The 18,127-nt window shown below is 55.9% G+C and overlaps 1 protein-coding gene across 1 annotated transcript; it reads left to right on the top strand.

The window, feature by feature from the left end:
• Positions 1 to 7,237: 7,237 nt before the first annotated feature.
• LOC142595131 (feather keratin 1-like) lies at positions 7,238 to 7,558 on the top strand. Its single transcript, XM_075722598.1, has one exon. It carries the CDS (start codon positions 7,238 to 7,240, stop codon positions 7,556 to 7,558), a length of 321 nt encoding a protein of 106 aa, XP_075578713.1.
• Positions 7,559 to 18,127: the final 10,569 nt, after the last annotated feature.

The following is an 18,127-nucleotide window of genomic DNA, read 5'->3' as shown; positions in this document are numbered from 1 at the left end:
AGCTGCTGGCGATGGCCCTGGGGAAGGCCCCCAGGGACCCACAAGATGGTACCGGACTGGGGACGGAGCATCGGCTTGCTGCTTTTCCGAGGGGCTCAGCACGCCCAGCACCCCTTGCATAAAGACGGGACCGGCCTGGGCTCTCAGAGAGCACGGCCCATGCCTGCCTTTCCCCTCTTCCTCCCTCTCCTTTCCCTGCAGTGCCCTTGTTCTCTTGTGCTGCCCCGGGCTGTGAGCCCCACAAAGCCAGCACAGGGAGGACCTGCTGGCCCTGCTCCCTCTCTGGGGCAGGCAGATGGACACCAGGCGTGATCTCTGCCACAGCCACGGGGCACAGGCTTTTATCTGTCCCTGGTTCTCCCTGTGCTGGAGCCTCCACTCACAGTGACCTCATTTCCCTCCTTTGACTCATTAAAGTGCTGCTGCATCCCAGCCTGTGCCTTTGTGTCGTCCTTTCCCCTGCAGATGCTCTCCCAGGATGCCCGGGGAGACGGATGTTGCTCAGTGGTGGTTCTATGAGGAGGTGGCTGACTATGTTGGTGCAGAGATTGTTAAGAGAATGTTTGTTGCCTCTGCGTAGCCCTTCTCTTTGTGGACATTCCTGACATACACGCTCTGGAGGAACGGAGTTGCTGTGGGGATGTTAGGGGGTGCATGGTAGACGTGGTGACTCTTCACAATTCCCCAAAGGAGGGTAGGGTAGGACATAGTGCAGCTTGCTCCCGTTGGTCACTGTCACCTGCATGCGAGGAAGGCATTTTTGACTCTTCCAGAGCCCCTGACCATCAGTCCCGGCTTTGTTGTGCCTCTGCCCAGACGTGCTCTCTTGGCTGTGGTGCGTGTCCCGTGGAAGAAGCGAACGGCCACATCTGAACTCGGCTGAGGAGTCTGGGCTGCGGGAGGCCCCGTAAGCTGAGGAGAGGGCAGTCGGCAATTCCTCTTGCCCTGGCTGCCACAGTTCTGGGGCAGGAGGCTCAAGCAGAAAATGGCCCCAGAGGACAGCAGGAGAGGGAATGGGGGCACCAGGCTGTACTGGATCTGGCCGGGATGGAGGCCGTTTTCTTCATAGCAGCCCGTATGGTGCTGTGTTTGAAATGTGTAGGTTACACAGCAAAGCTTTAGCTGTTGCTGGGCAGTCCTTGCACAGCACCAAGGCCATCTCTCTTCCTCACTCTGCCCCCTTGAAGAGCAAACTAGGTGTGGGTAAGAGCCAGGGAGGGGACCCGATTTGACCAAAAGGCTACTCCATGCCATATAACATCATGGTCAGCAATAAAACTGTGGGCAGTCTTTCCAAAGTAGCCCTTGTTCAGAGACTGGCTGGGCATCGGTCTGCTGGTGCTGATTGGCAGCTGGCTTGGTAGCAACCAACCCTGTCTCCCCACACACCCTTCAGCCCCTGACAAGCAGCAGCCCAAAAGCAGGGCCAGGGAAAGGTGCTTTTGTGGTAGCCCCATCAAAACAGGTGCGACTCCCAGCACTGTTCCCGGACACCGAGGACCGGCATCGACAACCTGGGCTATATGAGCAGGCGTGTAGCCAGGAGATTGATGGGAGCGACGCTTCTGCTCTGCTCAGCACTCACCTGATGGCATCCAGAACACTGTGGCGAGTTTTGGGCTGTAACGCAAGAAAGACCTCGACCAAGTGGAACACGTTCGGCAGAGGGTGGCCAGGATGGCGAGGAGAGTCAAGCAGTGAAAGAGGTTGCCTGGGGGTGTTGTCCAGTCACCCTCCTTGGACGCTCATGGCTGACTGAGCTTGGAGCAAGAGGTTGGGCCCAATGACTTCTGGAGGTCCTTTGCAACTTGGTTATGCCATGCATGATCCTACGGTCCCAGGACGACCTTTTTGTGCCTCTGCCCACTGGGGATAGGGACAGCAATGAGAAGGAGGGGCTCAGCTTCCCCGCCGAGGAGACAGGCAGTGTGCAGGAGCTCTCCTGAATGCTCTGTGGGAAGAAACAAAAGATAGCAAAAAGCACCTCTGCACCAGCTAGAAGACCACAAGACCTGTGGACCCCAGCTGTTGGGACAATGCTTTCCCAAAAATGCTGTGGCGGTGTTTTCCCTTTCCGTTTTCATGCTTTTATTTCCCACCTGGTCTTCTCCTCACCCCACAACACTAAAGCTCAATGCTGTGGTTAGGACAGGTTCTCCTGGGCTCTCTGGGAAGCCACTGCACCTGCCTTGTCAGTCGCACATTCATCCCTTCCCTCCTGACGGCTTGCTTCACAGTGCTGAGCTTGTTGTGCAAAGAGAAGAGGGGTGCATGACCGTATTGGGTTTATGTAGCAAGGTTTTGGTAGCGGGGTGGTGCTGCGGAGGTGGCTTCTGTGAGAAGACACCGAAGCTGCCCCTGTGTTAGACATCGGTAGTTTGAGCCGGCTCCAAGACGGATGTGCCGCTGGCCAAGGCTGAGTCAGTCAGTGAAATCGGTAGCATCTCTGTGAAAGCGTACGGAAGGAACGGTAAAAAAGCCGTGCAGCAGCTGTGAGAGAGGAGTGCGAAAATGTGAGCAAAACAACTCTGCAGAAGTGCAGGTCGGAGAAGGAGGGGAAGTAGGCGCTCCAGGTGCTGGAGACCAGGTTCCCCTGCAGCCCGTGGCGAAGACCATGATGAGGCAGGTTGTCCCCCTGCAGACCGTGGAGAACCATGGTGGAGCAGATAGCCACGCTCCAGCCTGTGGAGGACCCACGCTGGAGCAGGTGGGTATGCCCTGAAAGAAGCCCCAGCCCTTGGAAAGCCTATGCAGGAGCAGGTTTTCTGGCAGGACCTGTGGCCCATGGGGGACCCGTGCTGAAGCAGCCCTTGAAGAACTGCAGTCTGTGGGAAAGATTCGTGCTGAGGCCGTTTGTGAAAGGACCGTATACCGTGGGAGGGACTCAGCGCTGGAGTAGGGGAAGAGTGTGAGGAGGAAAGAGCGGCAGAAACAAAGTATTATGGCCTGAGAGCAAGCCCATTCGCCATCCCTGCTGCACTGCTTGCAGAGAGGGGGTAGGAGAGTCAGGAGTGAAATTGAGTCTAGGAAGAAGGGAGGGGTGGTGGGAAGGTGTTTCTTCGGTTTGTTCTTATTTCTCCCTCTCCTTACAACTAATTAGTCGTAAATGAAATTAATTCCCCCAAGCTGAGTGTGTTTTGGCTGTGACCAAAATTGAGAAGTGATCACCGTGGCCTTGTCTCAGTCCATGAGTTTCTCTGTCATATTTTCTCCCGGTGTCCTGTGAGAAGGAGAGAGAGAGAGAGAGCAGCTCGGTGGGCACCTGGTGGCCAGCCAAAGAAAACCCACCGCAACAACAAAAGGAATAGCAGTCATTGAACTAGATTGGGGAATTCCACCCCGAGCCAGCTAGGCAGAGAAGAGTGTACTCAATGCAAGGCTGTGTTAAGAGTCACTGCAAAACAATCCCCAAACTCCCCCTCCCAGACCCAGCCCTGAGCAACATCCATCTCCCTGGGCATCTTGGGAGAGCATCTGCAGGGGAAAGGATGACACAGACGCATGGGCTGGGATGCAGCAGAACTTTAATGAGTCAAAAGAGTACAACAAGGTCGCTCTGAGTGGAGGTCCCAGTACAGGGAGCACCAGGGGCAGAAAGGAGCCCCACGGCTGTGGCAGAGATCACGCCTGGTGTCCATCTGCCTGCCCCAGAGAGGGAGCAGGGCCAGCAGGTCCTCCCTGTGCTGGCTTTGTGGGGCTCGCAGCCCGGGGCAGCACAAGAGAACAAGGAAAAATGGAGGGAAAGGAGAGGGAGGAAGAGGGGAAAGGCAGGCATGGGCCGTGCTTTCCTAGGGCGCAGGCTGGCCCCACCCTATTGCAGGGGGTGCTGGGCTTGCTGAGCCCCTCGGAAAGCAACAAGGCGATGCTCCGTCCCCAGTCCGGTACCATCTTGTGGGTCCCTGGGGGCCTTCCCCAGGGCCATCGCCAGCAGCTTTAGCAGGGGAGGCATGGTCTGCCGCGGTAGCAGCTGCCAATGCCGGAGAGGCCAAAGCCGGAGAGGCCGGAGCCCCCGGAGTTGATGGGCACTCCCGCAGAGCTGAGGATGCTGCCAACGGCAGCGGAGGTGGAGGATCCGACGGCGGTGCTCTGCGGGAAGGAGCTGAGGATGGGGCCGGGCAGGGTCACCACCACGGGAGGGGGCTGGATGACGACGGTGGAGTCCTGGCACTGCCGGACACAGGGCTCATTGCAGCTGTTGGCCAGCGGGGTCGGGCCGCAGGGCCCGCATGGAGGGCATGGCAGGCACGGGTTGTAGCAGGACATGTCTTGTGGCTGGAGGTGCACCTGTGGGAGAGGGCAGGGGACAACAAAGCACGAGGGGTGGTTGAAGAGCAGCCTGTTACCCCGCAACGAAGGAGACCCTTTCCCCCAGCCCAAATGAGCACCACGAAGAGCGACCAAGGCCAGGGAGGTCCCCACCTAGCCCATAGCTCAGGAGACAGACGCCTCAGCCAAGCCCCAACCTCTCTCCATGCCACACCTTCGGCTCCCTTCCCTCTCCCATGGCAAGCAGCCTCAAGGCCCAGGATGGGACAGAGAGGCAGGTATGCACTGAGAAGTCACGGAGGAGGTGCAGGAGGACGAGAAGAAGGAGAAGGAGGTGTAAGACAAGAAAGGGCTTCAGACTCACCTTGTTCCCAAGGAGATGGAGGCGAGAGGAGCGGGTGAGAGAGTGAGGAGAAGGCCCCGCTTTTATACTGCACCCGCACCGCCTCAGGCCCACAGTCACTGCACGCGGGCAGTAATTTTCCAACAGACTCACCTCCAAAGAAACATATCCTACCTAATGGCACGGGTTGTGTTTTGGTTTCCGTCAACGCCGTCATTTCACTTCCTCATTTCTGAACATGCCTGGTGTGCGATGCCGGCTCCTTTTGCGTGCCAGTAAGAGATCCCAAGGATATCCCAGTCAGAATTGTGTCAGCATGGGCAGAAGCCAAGCCCCAAGTGGTGGAGGGGTCTTGTGCAGGCAGGGGAAGTTGACCTGGGGCAGTGAAGTGCGATTGTTTGCAACTCCCTTTGCAGGAAGAGGCCCAGCTCTGCCCGGCGCTGCCCACGGCAGCGGAGCACCCAAAGGCCCCTCTCTTTAAGGACGTGCCACGTGCTTCTCTCTCCTCCCTCTCTCTGAGCTCGCTCCGATGGTCCCTAGCTGTGGCAGCTCCAGGCAGCCAGGTTGTGCCAATGGTTTCAGCTGTCTTCCTCTCGCTGTCCTTTGGTCTGGGGAGAACATCTGCCAGGCTGTCTGGGTATGCAGGGTTGGGGTTAGGAAAGCCAAAGGCCACCTGGCGTTGAATCATGCAAAGCATGTGGAGGGCAACAAGAAGGTCTTCTTCCAGGTCGGTCAGCTACGAGGCTTGGTCAAAGACAGCTGCAGCGCTGAACAGAAGAGGGCAGGGGTTACAGGAAAGGTGGAGGTACTCCGAGGGTTCTTGGCCGTGGTCTTTCCTGGTAGGATTTACTGTCGAGAGAAGACTTTCCCACAGTAGAGGAGGATCAGCCCTAGGAACATTGAAACAGATTGGACTGACCTGAGTACATGTGACCAGATGCCAAGCACCCAAGGGAGTTGCAGAAAACTCCTCCCCACTGCGTGGGCCTCATCTCTGGGTCTCAGGCGCTGCATCTTCTCCTGGCATTAGCGCTTCAGCATGCCTTCTTTCCCATGCCCCAAAGGCCTCCTCGGCCAGGAGCACAACCCAGCACCATTGCGGAGGCAAGGAAACTTGCCCAGACTCCCCAGCCAGCGAGGGCTGTCAGGACCGTGCAGTGCCACGTGCCTGCGGATGCTCAGGGAGGGGCTGTGCTCAGAAGGGCCCTGGGTACAAGAACAGCTCTCAGACTACATCAGGGAGGTGATGCACTTCCCTGCCCTGCAGACACGGAGGCAGCTGGGACGCGTCGCAGGAGGGCAAGGGAATGCCTTCAGTAGGCAAGCTTCCTGGGACAGACTCTCCCTAGCCGTGGTGAGTCACAGTCTAATTTTGGATTGGCCGTGTGTCAGCCTTTTGGCGTGAGGCCAAGCCAGGAGGGCGTGCGGTATGCAGGCCCATGTCCCATGCATGGCTGAGTTCCCCTCTGGCCAGGGCAGCTCCATCCATAACCCTGGAAAACTGGTCCGAGTACTGGGCCGTACCCTTGTACACAGCTCCAGGCAGCCCCAGTGGCCATTGCCCTTGGGATGACCTTCTTGCTGGCACTCCCACAGCTTCAGGAGCTCACAGGATGGTCAGCGTGTTTTGCAAAAGTGTCTCCTGCTGGTCAGGGTTCCAAAGCGTGCGGGCAACGTGCGTGGTGGTGTGAGGAGAATGGGAGGAACAAGGTGCTGTCCCGAGCCCCAACACACTCCCCTGGTAGTGAGGAGGGACCCAACTCCACGGGGCTTGTTGAGCAATCATGGCATTTGTGAGGGCAATGTTGGTGGGACGCTATGTGCACCTTCCTGTAATGGGGGTGGAAAACAACCTCACAGAGTTCCCCAGAAACATACCGCTGCCTGCACAGAGCCCTCCAGCACTCGGAGCACATCTGCCTGTACCGATGTGTTCCTACCTGGGATACATTGGAGCCTTTCATCTCGATACTTGAAAGGAGCGTCTGAGGCCTAAAGGGCATGTCAAAAAATGAGGAAACGTAATGGCAGCATTGACGAAACCCAAATCCCCACCTGTGCCATTAGGTAGGATAGTTTGCTTTGGAGGTGAGTGTGCTGGAAAATTGCTGCCCGCGTGCAGTGACTGTGGGCCTGGGGCGGTGCAGGAGCAGTATAAAAGTGGGCCCTTCTCCTCACTCTCTCATCCGCTCCTCTCGCCTCCATCTCCTTGGGAACAAGGTGAGTCCGAAGCCCTTTCTGCTCTTCCTGCTCGTCCTCCTTCGCCTCATCCTCCTCTAGGATTTCCCAACACAAAACTGTCGTTTTGTCTGAGGCTGGGTCATGGTGCTGCTTGTCATGGGAGAAGGAAAGGGGTGGAAGGTGTGGCATGGAGAGAAGCTGGGGCTTGGCTGAGGTGTGTCCTGAGCTATGGGCTAGGAAGGGATCTTCCTGGGCTCGGTTGCTATTGGCAGGGCTCTCTTGGGCTGAAGGAAAGGACAAGCCCTGGGCCTCCCGACAACACCTCCAGCTCTCGGCTCCAGCTCATGCTTTTTCTCCCTCGTGCTGGAGAGACAGGCTGCTCCTCACGCACCGCTCATGCTTTGCTTCTCCTGCCCTCTCCCCCAGGCGCACCTCCAGCCACAAGACATGTCCTGCTACAACCCGTGCCTGCCCTGCCGGCCCTGCGGCCCGACCCCGCTGGCCAACAGCTGCAATGAGCCCTGTGTCCGGCAGTGCCAGGACTCCACCGTCGTCATCCAGCCCTCCCCCGTGGTGGTGACCCTGCCCGGCCCCATCCTCAGCTCCTTCCCGCAGAGCACCGCCGTCGGATCCTCCACCTCCGCTGCCGTTGGCAGCATCCTCAGCTCTGCGGGAGTGCCCATCAACTCCGGGGGCTCCGGCCTCTCCGGCTTTGGCCTCTCCGGCATTGGCAGCTGCTACCGCGGCAGACCATGCCTCCCCTGCTAAAGCTGCTGGCGATGGCCCTGGGGAAGGCCCCCAGGGACCCACAAGATGGTGCCGGACCAGGGATGGAGCATCAGCTTGCTGCTTTTCCGAGGGGCTCAGCATGCCCAGCACCCCTTGCAATAGGGTGGGGCCAGCCTGCGCCCTAGGAAAGCACGGCCCATGCCTGCCTTTCCCCTCTTCCTCCCTCTCCTTTCCCTCCATTTTTCCTTGTTCTCTTGTGCTGCCCCGGGCTGCGAGCCCCACAAAGCCGGCGTAGGGAGGACCTGCCGGCCCTGCTCCCTCTCTGCGGCAGGCAGATGGACACCAGGCGTGATCTCTGCCACAGCCACGGGGCGCAGGCTTTTATCTGTCCCTGCTGCTCCTTCCACTCATAGTGACCTCATTTCCCTCCTTTGACTCATTAAAGTTCTGCTGCATCCCAGCCTGTGCCTTTGTGTCATCCTTTCCCCTGCAGACGCTCTCCCAGGAGGCTCAGGGGCACAGATGTGGGGATTGTTTTGCAGTAAGTGTTAACACAGACATGCGTGAGTGTCCTTAGTCGTGCACAGGGCAGCCCTCTGCTTTATCAATGTTGTTGCCTATCTGTGGCTGCATAGAATTTTCCAACGTAGTTCAAAGACCATAGCTACTTGAGAGATGCTTTGAGGTCTCCACCAAAGCCTTCTCTACTCCACACTCAGCAAGCACCATGCCCTCAGCCTCTCCTCCCCAACCAAGTGCTCAAGCCCCCGCACCATTCTGGCCCCCCTCTGCTGAGCTTGCTCCACTTGGTCAAGGTCTCTCATAGAATCATAGAATCATTTAGGTGGGAAAAGACCTTTAAGATCGAGTCCAACTGTAAACCCAACACTGCCAAGTCCCACTAAACCATATCCCTAAGCACCACATCTACACGTTTCTTAAATACCTCTAGGGCTGGTGAGTCAGCCACTTCCCTGGGCAGCCTGTTCCAATGCTTGACTACCTTTTCACTGAAGAAATTTTCCCTAATATCCAATCTAAACCTCCCCTGGTGCAATTTAAGGCCGTTTCCTCTCGTCTCATCACCTGCTGCTTGGGAAAAATGATGGGCATGCGCTTTGCTACAACCTCCTTTCAGGTTGTTGTAGGAAGCGATAAGTTCTCCCCTCAGCCTCCTTTTCTCCAGACTAAACAACCCCAGTTCCCTCAGCTGCTCCTCATAAGACCTGTGCTCCAGACCTTTTACCAGCTTCCTTGCCCTTCTCTGGACACGCTCCAGCACCTCAATGTCTTTGTTGGAGTGAGGGGCCCAAAACTGGACACAGTATGCAAGGTGCGGCCTCACCAGTGCTGAGTACAGGAGGACGATCCCTTCCCTAGTCCTGCTGGCCATGCTATTCCTCATACAAGCCAGGATGCTGTTGGCCTTCTTGGCCTCTTTGGGCACGCTGCTGGCTCATATTCAGCTGGCTATTGACCAACTCGCCCAGGTCCTTTTCTGCCGGGCAGCTTTCCAGCCACTCTTCCCCAAGCCTGTAGCGTTGCATGGGGTTATTGTGACCCAAGTGCAGGACGCGGCACTTGGCCTTGTTGAACCTCATACAAGTGGCCTCGGCCCATCGGTCCAGCCTGTCCAGGTCCCTCTGCAGGGCCACCCTACCCTCCAGCAGATCGACACTCCCACCCAACTTGGTGTCATCTGCAAACTTACTGAGGGTGCGCTCGATCCCCTCCTCCAGATCATTGATAAAGATATTAAACAGAACTGGCCCCACTACTGAGCCCTGGCGAACACCACTTGTGACCAGCCACCAACTGGATTTAATTCCATTCACCACAACTCTTTGCGCCCAGCCATCCAGCCAATTTTTTACCCAGCAAAAGGTACACCCATGCAAGCCATGAACAGCCAGTTTCTCCAGGAGAATGCTGTGGGAAAAGGTGTCAAAGGCTTTATTGAAGTCTAGGTAAACAACATCCACAGCCTTTCCCTCATCCTCTAAGCGGGTCATCTCATCATAGAAGGAGATCAGGTTAGTCGAGAGTGGGATTGTTGTTCCCATCAGTCTCCTGTCTACGCTCCTGCAGCGTAGCACAGTCCTTGGTGTCCAGGAACAGTGCTGGGAGTCCCACTTCTTTTGCAGGGGTTACTGCGGAAGCAAACTGTCTTGGCCCTGCTTTTGGGCTGCTGCTTGTCAGGGGCTGAGGGATGGCTGGCTGCTGCCAAGCCAGCAGCCAATCGGGCCTTTGGGCAGACGTGTCATCGTGCCCAGCTGTGTCCTGCAGCAGTTCAGCAGCTCCCCTTCCTTGGCTGCAAGCTTCTCTGCAGCCTTTGCTGCTGGTTGCCACACTGCTTTGGAGAGAACCCGGAGAGTCCACACCCACTGGCTTTCCTCCTGCCCCAAGTCTCTCCCTGCCTCCATCTCCCCAGGAAACCCTGGGCACAGACAGGGAAGGAACAAGGTGAGAAGGACATGCGCTGCCTGTGGATCTGTGTGGTGTGTTGACCCCAGCCGGTACTAAGCACCCACTGGCCCTTCTCGCTGGGTCTGCTGTCCCAGCGGGATGGGGGCAGAATTGGAAGAGCAAGAGAACGAAATACCCTTGGGTCAAGATCGAGACAGTCTAAGAGGGGAAGGGACAAAAGAGAAAAACACAAGTGGTGCAAAGGCAATCACCCACCACCTAGCACCAGCAGACTGATGCCCAGCCAGTTTCTGAAGAATGGCTGCTTTGGAAAGACTGCCCACAGTTTTACTGCTGAGCATGTTGTTATGTGGGACGGAATAGCTCTTCTGTCAATGCGGGTGAACCATTCAGAGGTCATTTCCTGCTTGATCCTCCTTCCCCAGCACAGTGGCAGCCAGGGCAAGAGGAATTGCTGCCCCTCCTCTCCCCTCTCTTCCTCTCCACTCCTGGCCAGGAACCTGTAGGGCTGCTGCCCTCTCAGGGCCTTCCACAGCCCAGGCTCCTCAACCACCATCTGCAGTGGCCACATGCCCCTTCCATAGCACGTGCACCGAGGCCAAGACAGAACGTTTAGGCAGAGGCTCAGCAAAGCCGGGCCTGATGGCCAGGGGCTCTGGTGGAGTCGTGGATGCCCTCCAAACCCCCAAGTGGTAGTTCCCGAAGGGGACCCACTGCACTGTGTCCCACCCTACCCTCCTTTTGTGAATGCTGAAGGCTCCCCATGTACCCCACTCACCCCTAACTTCCCCAGGGCACACATTCTCCTCACCCTTGGTGCTACAGTGTCCACAGAAGAGGCAGACAACAATCATTCTTATGTCTGACTGCCAGGTGGTGGGGACATAGTTGTTATCTTCTTGATTACATCCATAGGGATGTGACGACATCCACCCTGCCATTTTACTCCCATGAAATGTATCTCCTGTGCAGGTCCGTTGACCTTGCTTCATTTCATGGCCAATCCACCTTCCAGAGGACTCAGAATTGTTCTTTTGCCCATCTCTAACCCTTCTTCTCCTTTCTTGCCCCACATGATGGGGCAACTGAGCTGCAACTAAACTGACAGCCTTCTTGCGTGGCCCCTTCTTACCAGCTGTCTTCCTCCTCAGTTCGTGTGCACAGGCTTCCGGCTTAAAGGTGGGCTCACTATCGCATGTCCTCAGTCCTCCCCCGGTCATGCAGGAAGAACCAGAGAGGGCCACACAGCATGGTCTTGGGGTTCCCTTTCCCACTGACCACAGCAGGAGGGGACTGGCTCCATGGGACACCCTGCACAGCTGAGGTACTGGCCTGTGGTGACAAGGAGGGAGGCAGATGTTCTTCAAAATTTCAGAGACAGGAAGATGCTCTCTCCACAGTTGGTGTATCCAAATCTGGGCAATACGTTGGTGCCAAGCTGTTAGTATATGACACTGCTGCATTTTGGACTAGCTTTTTCACACGGCCCCTGTACTCAGGGCATTCTCCAGGCCTTTGGAGACCTTTTTGTCATCAAGACCACCGTAGACGACTTCCAGCACTGCTCGTTCTCTCAGGTGCTGGATGCCTTCCTAAGCAGTAGTCCACTTCTTTGCCAAATCACAAGATCTTCCTTGAATAGCTATCTTGCCCTCACGCTCGACAGGAGACGCCTCCAGAGACTGCAATGCATTGCCTCTTTTCCAATTCTGCTGTCAACTCCCCACTCCCTAGTGAGGGATCCCAGCTGTTGGGCTTCCTTACCTTCCAGTTCCTGACTGCTGGCGCCACTCTCCTAGCATCAGAGTTGCCAGGCAGTAATATGCTCACCTGGCTGGTGCCTGTGATCTTTACACCTGTCTCAAAGATCTCTCAAGGTCAGGGACTGGGTACTTTCTGTCTCTCGAGTGATTTCTCTCACCTCTTCCTCCCGTTTCTTTGCTGAAGGACCAGCTTACCGATCAGACTCTTCCTACTCCTTACTCCCTTACTAATCGATGAGATGGACCCGTTCACCTCCTTGTCCGCTATTTCTGTTTCACTACTGGGGCGATTACTGTAGGCGGTGTTTGGGTCCCTCTCTCAGCAATGGTGTCCTCACGTGTGGTTTGGGTCTCTGCCTCAGCTACCATGTTCTTAGATGCACTTTGGATGCCTGGCTCAATCACGGCATTCTCAGAGGTGCTTTAGGTCTCTGTCTTAACCACAGTCCTCTGATAGTACTGAATCATGGCTCAATAGGCACAGCTCAAGCTCCCATACCGTGCTAAAAACAGCTGGTTTTCAAGCAGCTGTCACCCAGGGACCGGCCACCTCAGGGCATGTTTCACTGTCGCCGCACCCAAAAGTTGTCTCCTCTTATGCCAGCATGACACCAGATTCCACAAACCCCACATTAAGCCAACTAGATAGCTCCCCCAGCACAGTAACAGCCTCAGTGCCAGGGCAAAGCGCATAGCCTTTAGTTCTATGAACATATACCCAAGCTCAGCCAAATAAAGACACAAGCAGTGCAGCAAGCAAACTCCCCGACCTGCACTCCCCGGCCTGCCAACTAGCAACAGCTGCAACTACAGCATGCTCAATGCAAAACTGCCATTGTCTCGAGCCCCACGTTGAACGCCAAAATGACTGGGGTGAGTTGACCTTGATTGGGTGCCAGGAGCCCACCAAGACACTCTATCACGCCCCCTCCTCAGGGAGAAAGGGCGGACAAAATAAGGTGAAAAACTCGTGGGTTGAGATAAAGGCAGTTTAATGAAGAAAAGCAAGGAAAATGTGAGGAAGCAAAGCAAAGTAGAAAGATTTATTCTCTACTTCCCATCAACAAGCCATGTCCAGCCACTCCTGGGAAACAGGGCCACAGTATGCTTAGCGGTTGCTTTGGAAGAGAAATGCCTTAACTATGAATGCCCCCCCCCCCCCCCCCCCCCCCCCCCCCCCCCACTTCCCCCCGTTGCCTCCTGGTGTGGTTTCCTCCTGGTGTGGTTTAACCTGGCAGGCAGCTAAACACCACACAGGTGTTTGCTCACTCCCTGGCTCCCCAGTGGGATGGGGGAGAGACTCAGAAAAAAAGGTAAAATTCATGGCTTGAGACAAAGACAGTTTAATAGGACAGAAAAGGGAGGGAAAGTCATAATAATAATAGTAACAGTAATAATAAGTGTAAACAGAATAAGTGATGCACAATGCAATTGCTCACCACCTGCCAACCGATGCCCAGACAGTTCCCGAGCAGCGACTACTGCCCCCCAGCCACCCCCCACCCCCCACCCCCACCCCCAGTTTATAGACTGAGCATGATGTCGTATGGTATGGAATATCCCTTTGGCCACTTTGGGTCAGCTGTCTTGGCTGTGTCCCCTCTCAGCTTCTTGTGCAGCGGGCAGAGCATGGGAAGCTGAAAAAGTCCTTGACTAGTGTAAGCAGTACTTAGCAATGACTAAAACATCAGTGTGCTATCAACATTTTCTCATACTAAATCCAAAACCCAACACCCTACCAGCTACTAGGAAGAAAATTAACTCTATCCCAGCCAAAACCAGGCTGGGTTAGGGTTAGGGTTAGGCTCCATTCTCTTAGCATCTATTGCTGACCATGATGTCATATGGTATGGATTATAATTTTGGTCAGTTCGGGTGAGCTGTCCTGGCTATGTCCTCTCCCAACCTCTTGCCCACTCCCAACCTACTGCCCTTTTGGAGAGGGAGTTAGAGAGAAAGCCTTGCTGCTGTGCAATCACTGCCCAGCAAAACACAAAACATTTATGTCTTATCAACACCATTCTAGCTACAACTTAAAGAAGTAGTAGGAGAGCTAATATGGTGAAACTTAACTCCATCCCAGGAAGACCCTATTCAATGCTGTTACCAATCATTGCACGTTCATCCCTACAAGCCCCTCCCAGAGGCATCCCTGAGCAACATCTCTCTCTTCTACACATCTTGGGAGAGCATCTGCACGGGAAAGGATGACACAGGCGCATGGGCTGGGATGCAGCAGAACTTTAATGAGTCAAAAGTGTACAACGAGGTCGCTCTAAGTGTAGGCCCTCGTGCAGGGACCACCAGCGGCACAAAGGAGTCTACAGCCCATGGCTGTGGCAGAGATCCCACCACCTGCCTACGTCCTCCCTGTGCTGGCTTTGTGGGGCTCGCAGCCCGGGGCAGCACAAGAGAACAAGGAAAAATGGAGGGAAAGGAGAGGGAGGAAGAGGGGAAAGGCAGGCATGGGCCGTGCTTTCCTAGGGCGCAGGCTGGCCCAACCCCTATTGCAAGGGGTGCTGGGCGTGCTGAGCCCCTCGGAAAGCAACAAGGCGATGCTCCGTCCCCAGTCCGGCACCATCTTGTGGGTCCCTGGGGGCCTTCCCCAGGGCCATCGCCAGCAGCTTTAGCAGGGGAGGCATGGTCTGCCGCGGTAGCAGCTGCCAATGCCGGAGAGGCCAAAGCCGGAGAGGCCGGAGCCCCCGGAGTTGATGGGCACTCCCGCAGAGCTGAGGATGCTGCCAACGGCAGCGGAGGTGGAGGATCCGACGGCGGTGCTCTGCGGGAAGGAGGTGAGGATGGGGCCGGGCAGGGTCACCACCACGGGGGAGGGCTGGATGACGACGGTGGAGTCCTGGCACTGCTGGACACAGGGCTCATTGCAGCTGTTGGCCAGCGGGGTCGGGCCGCAGGGCCCGCATGGAGGGCATGGCAGGCACGGGTTGTAGCAGGACATGTCTTGTGGCTGGAGGTGCACCTGTGGGAGAGGGCAGGGGACAACAAAGCACGAGGGGTGCGTGAGGAGCAGCCTGTTACCCCACTAGAAGGGAGAAAAGCCACGAGCTGGAGACTAGCGGTAGGGAGGCCCACGGTCTCCACCTTCCCCTCAGCCCAAAAGAGCCCTGCAAAGAGCAACGAAGCCGAGGGAGATGCCTACCTACGCACAGCTCAGGAGACACCTCAGCCAAGCCCCAGCCTCTCTCCATGCCATGCCTTCTGCCCCCTTCCCTCTCCCATGACAAGCAGACCCCAAACCAAGTGTGGGACCAAGGGGCAGGTATGTGCTGAGAAATCCCGCCGGAGGAAGAGAAGAAGGAGGAGAAAGAGCTTCAGGCTCACCTTGTTCCCAAGGAGATGGAAGCAAGAGGAGCGGATGAGAGAGTGAGGAGAAGGGCCCGCTTTTATACTGCTCCTGCACCGCCCCAGGCCCACAGTCACTGCACGCGGGCAGCAATTTTCCAACAGACTCACCTCCAAAGCAAACTATCCTACCTAATGGCACAGGTGGGGTTTTGGTTTCCATCAATGCTGTAATTTCACTTCCTCATATCTGACATGCTTGGTCTGCCATGCAGGCTCCTTTCATGTGCTGGGATGAGAGACCCAGGGATTTCCCAGGCAGGACTGTGTTAGTGGAGGCAGAAGATGCATCATCCCAAGTGGTGGAGGGGTCCCGTGCAGGCAGGGGATGTTGCTTGGGGCAGTGAAGCGCAACTGTTTGCAACTCCTTCTGCAGGCAGAGGCCCATGCGAGTGCACGCGACCAGATGCCATGCACGCAAGGGAGTTAGTTGCCGTCACTACAAGGCTACTGTCAACTCCCTTTGAAAGGCCTGGCAGACAGGGAATGCGTGTGAGGACTGGAAGAGAGAAAATGAGCCTCCTGTCTTCAGGAATGGCATGGAGGAGCCAGGGAACCACAGGCCAGTCAGCCTCACCTTGATCCCTGCAAAGGTGATGGAGCAAATCACCCTGGAAATCATTTTGCAATACGAAAGGACAAGGCGGCAATTGTGAGTGGTCAGCATGGATTTATGGAGGGGAGAGCAGGCTTGACCAGCCTCATGGCCTTCTTTGATGATGTGCCTGGCTCTGGTGGGTGAGGGAAGTGCAGCAAAAGCTGTTAATCTCATGTAACCACGGCTTCTGAGGCTGTCTCCTGTAACAATCCTTACAGACCAACTGACAGAATACGGACTGGGGAAGAGGGCAGTGCAGGGGATTGAAATCTGGCATGGCTGCTGGTCTCCAAGGGTTGTGATGAGTGTCATGATGGCCAGCTGGTGACCACTCTCTCCTAGGGTAGAACAGGTTTTCAGACTGGGGTCAATAGTGTTTAACCACTGTATATAAGACCTGCAGGGTGTGGGGGATTGCACCCGGAAGAAGTCTGCAGAAAAGACACAGTTGCTGGGGCAAGAAGGGGTTGACACAGCAGATAGATGTACTGCTGTTCAGAGGGATGTGGACAGGGTGGAGACATGGGCAGACAGGAACATTATGAGGTTCGGCCAATGGAAATGCACTGGGTGAGGAGGAACCTCATGCATCACTAAAGACTGGCGCTGATGGGCTGTAAAGCAGCTTTGCAGAAGAGGACGTGTGTCCTGATGGTCACCATGAGGCAGCCGGCGCCCTTGCGGCAAGGTGTTGGACAGCACGCTGGGCAGCATGAAGAAGAGGCTTGCAAATGGAATAAAGGACCATAGGACACAAGCAGCAAGAGCAACATCCACCCTTACAAGAGTAGCCAAAGAGTGATGGAGGAAAAGGAGGGCCCACTGCTGACTGGGGCAGCTGATTTCCTGAAGAGCAGACAAAGAACAGGTTGGGGGGAGTCCAAGCCTTCTCTCTCTCAGTCTTCACCTACAAGGTGTCTCTGTTCCCTCTGAAAGAGTTGAGGGATGGAGGAGGAGCCCTCCCAGCAGTGACTGGGCATCAAATCAAGGTGTGCCTGACAACAGTTGACCCGTACAAGCCAGCAGATGTGCTCCAGGGCAGGGCTGCTGTAAAACGAGACCTAGACCTGCTCGGAGACTGGGCCCACAGGAACATCATGGCATTCAGACAGGACAAATGGCGAGTCCTGCACCTGGAAAGGAAGGAGCTGTCACATCAGTACGGACTGGAGACTGAATTGTGCTATGACGTTAAAGCCCTGAAACCTCCTGTGGGTAGTCTGCCTGCAGGGGCAGGGTCAGCCCTGGGGGAAGACTTGGAAGGTGGAAGGGAACGGACGCACAGACCTCATCTTCTTGGCTAAAGAGACCAGGCTGTGGTACGGGGTTCTCCTGAATGCTACGAGGAGGGAAAGAAAGGGTTGCAGAAAACTCCTCCCCACCGGTTGGGACTGGGTGTCGCGCGATATGTCTTTGTCCTGGTTTTGGCTGGGATAGAGTTAATTTTCTTCCTAGTAGCAGGCACAGTGCTGTGTTTTGGATTTAGTAGGAGAAGAATGTTGATAACACGCTGATGCTTTTAGTTGTTGCTGAGTACTGCTTATGCCAGTCAAGGACTTTTCAGCTTCCCATGCTCTGCCAGGTGCACAAGAAGCTGGGAGGGGGCACAGCCAGAATAGTTGATCCAAACTGCCCCAAGGGCTATTCCATACCATATGGCGTCATGCTCAGTATAGAAACTGGGGGGGGGGGTTGGCCGGGGAGCAGCGATCGCTGCTCGGGAACTGTCTGGGTAGTGGTCGGCGGGTGGTGAGCAATTGCATTGCGCATCACTTGCTTTGTATATTATTATTACTATTATTATTATATTGTTATTATTATTATTTTACTTTATTTTATTTCAATTATTAAACTGTTCTTATCTCAACCCAGGAGTGTTTCTCACTCTTACTCCTCCGATTCTCTCCCCCATCCCATCGGGGTAGGGGGAGTGAGCGAGCGGCTGCGTGGTGCTTAGCTCCTGGCTGGGGCTAAACCACGACAGTCTTCTCGTGCCATTAGTGCTTCAGCATGCCTTCTGTCCCGTGCCCCAAAGGCCTCCTCGGCCAGGAGCACAACCCAGCACCATTGCGGAGGCAAGGAAACTTGCCCAGACTCCCCAGCCAGCGAGGGCTGTCAGGACCGTGCAGTGCCACGTGCCTGCGGATGCTCAGGGAGGGGCTGTGCTCAGAAGGGCCCTGGGTACAAGAACAGCTCTCAGACTACATCAGGGAGGTGATGCACTTCCCTGCCCTGCAGACACGGAGGCAGCTGGGACGCGTCGCAGGAGGGCAAGGGAATGCCTTCAGTAGGCAAGCTTCCTGGGACAGACTCTCCCTAGCCGTGGCGAGTCACAGTCTAATTTTGGATTGGCCGTGTGTCAGCCTTTTGGCGTGAGGCCAAGCCAGGAGTGCGTGCGCTCTGCAGGCTTGTGTCCCACGTGGGGCTGAGTTCCCCTCTGGCCAGGGCAGCTCCATCCAT

Source organism: Pelecanus crispus, chromosome 18 (genome assembly GCF_030463565.1).
Source record: "Pelecanus crispus isolate bPelCri1 chromosome 18, bPelCri1.pri, whole genome shotgun sequence".
Classification (NCBI taxonomy): domain Eukaryota; kingdom Metazoa; phylum Chordata; class Aves; order Pelecaniformes; family Pelecanidae; genus Pelecanus; species Pelecanus crispus.
This window is presented reverse-complemented; position numbering and strand designations above follow the sequence as displayed.

Excerpts from the sequence above, each read along its gene's own strand:
- LOC142595131 (XM_075722598.1), top strand. The coding sequence starts at position 7,238 with ATGTCCTGCTACAACCCGTGCCTGCCCTGCCGGCCCTGCGGCCCGACC.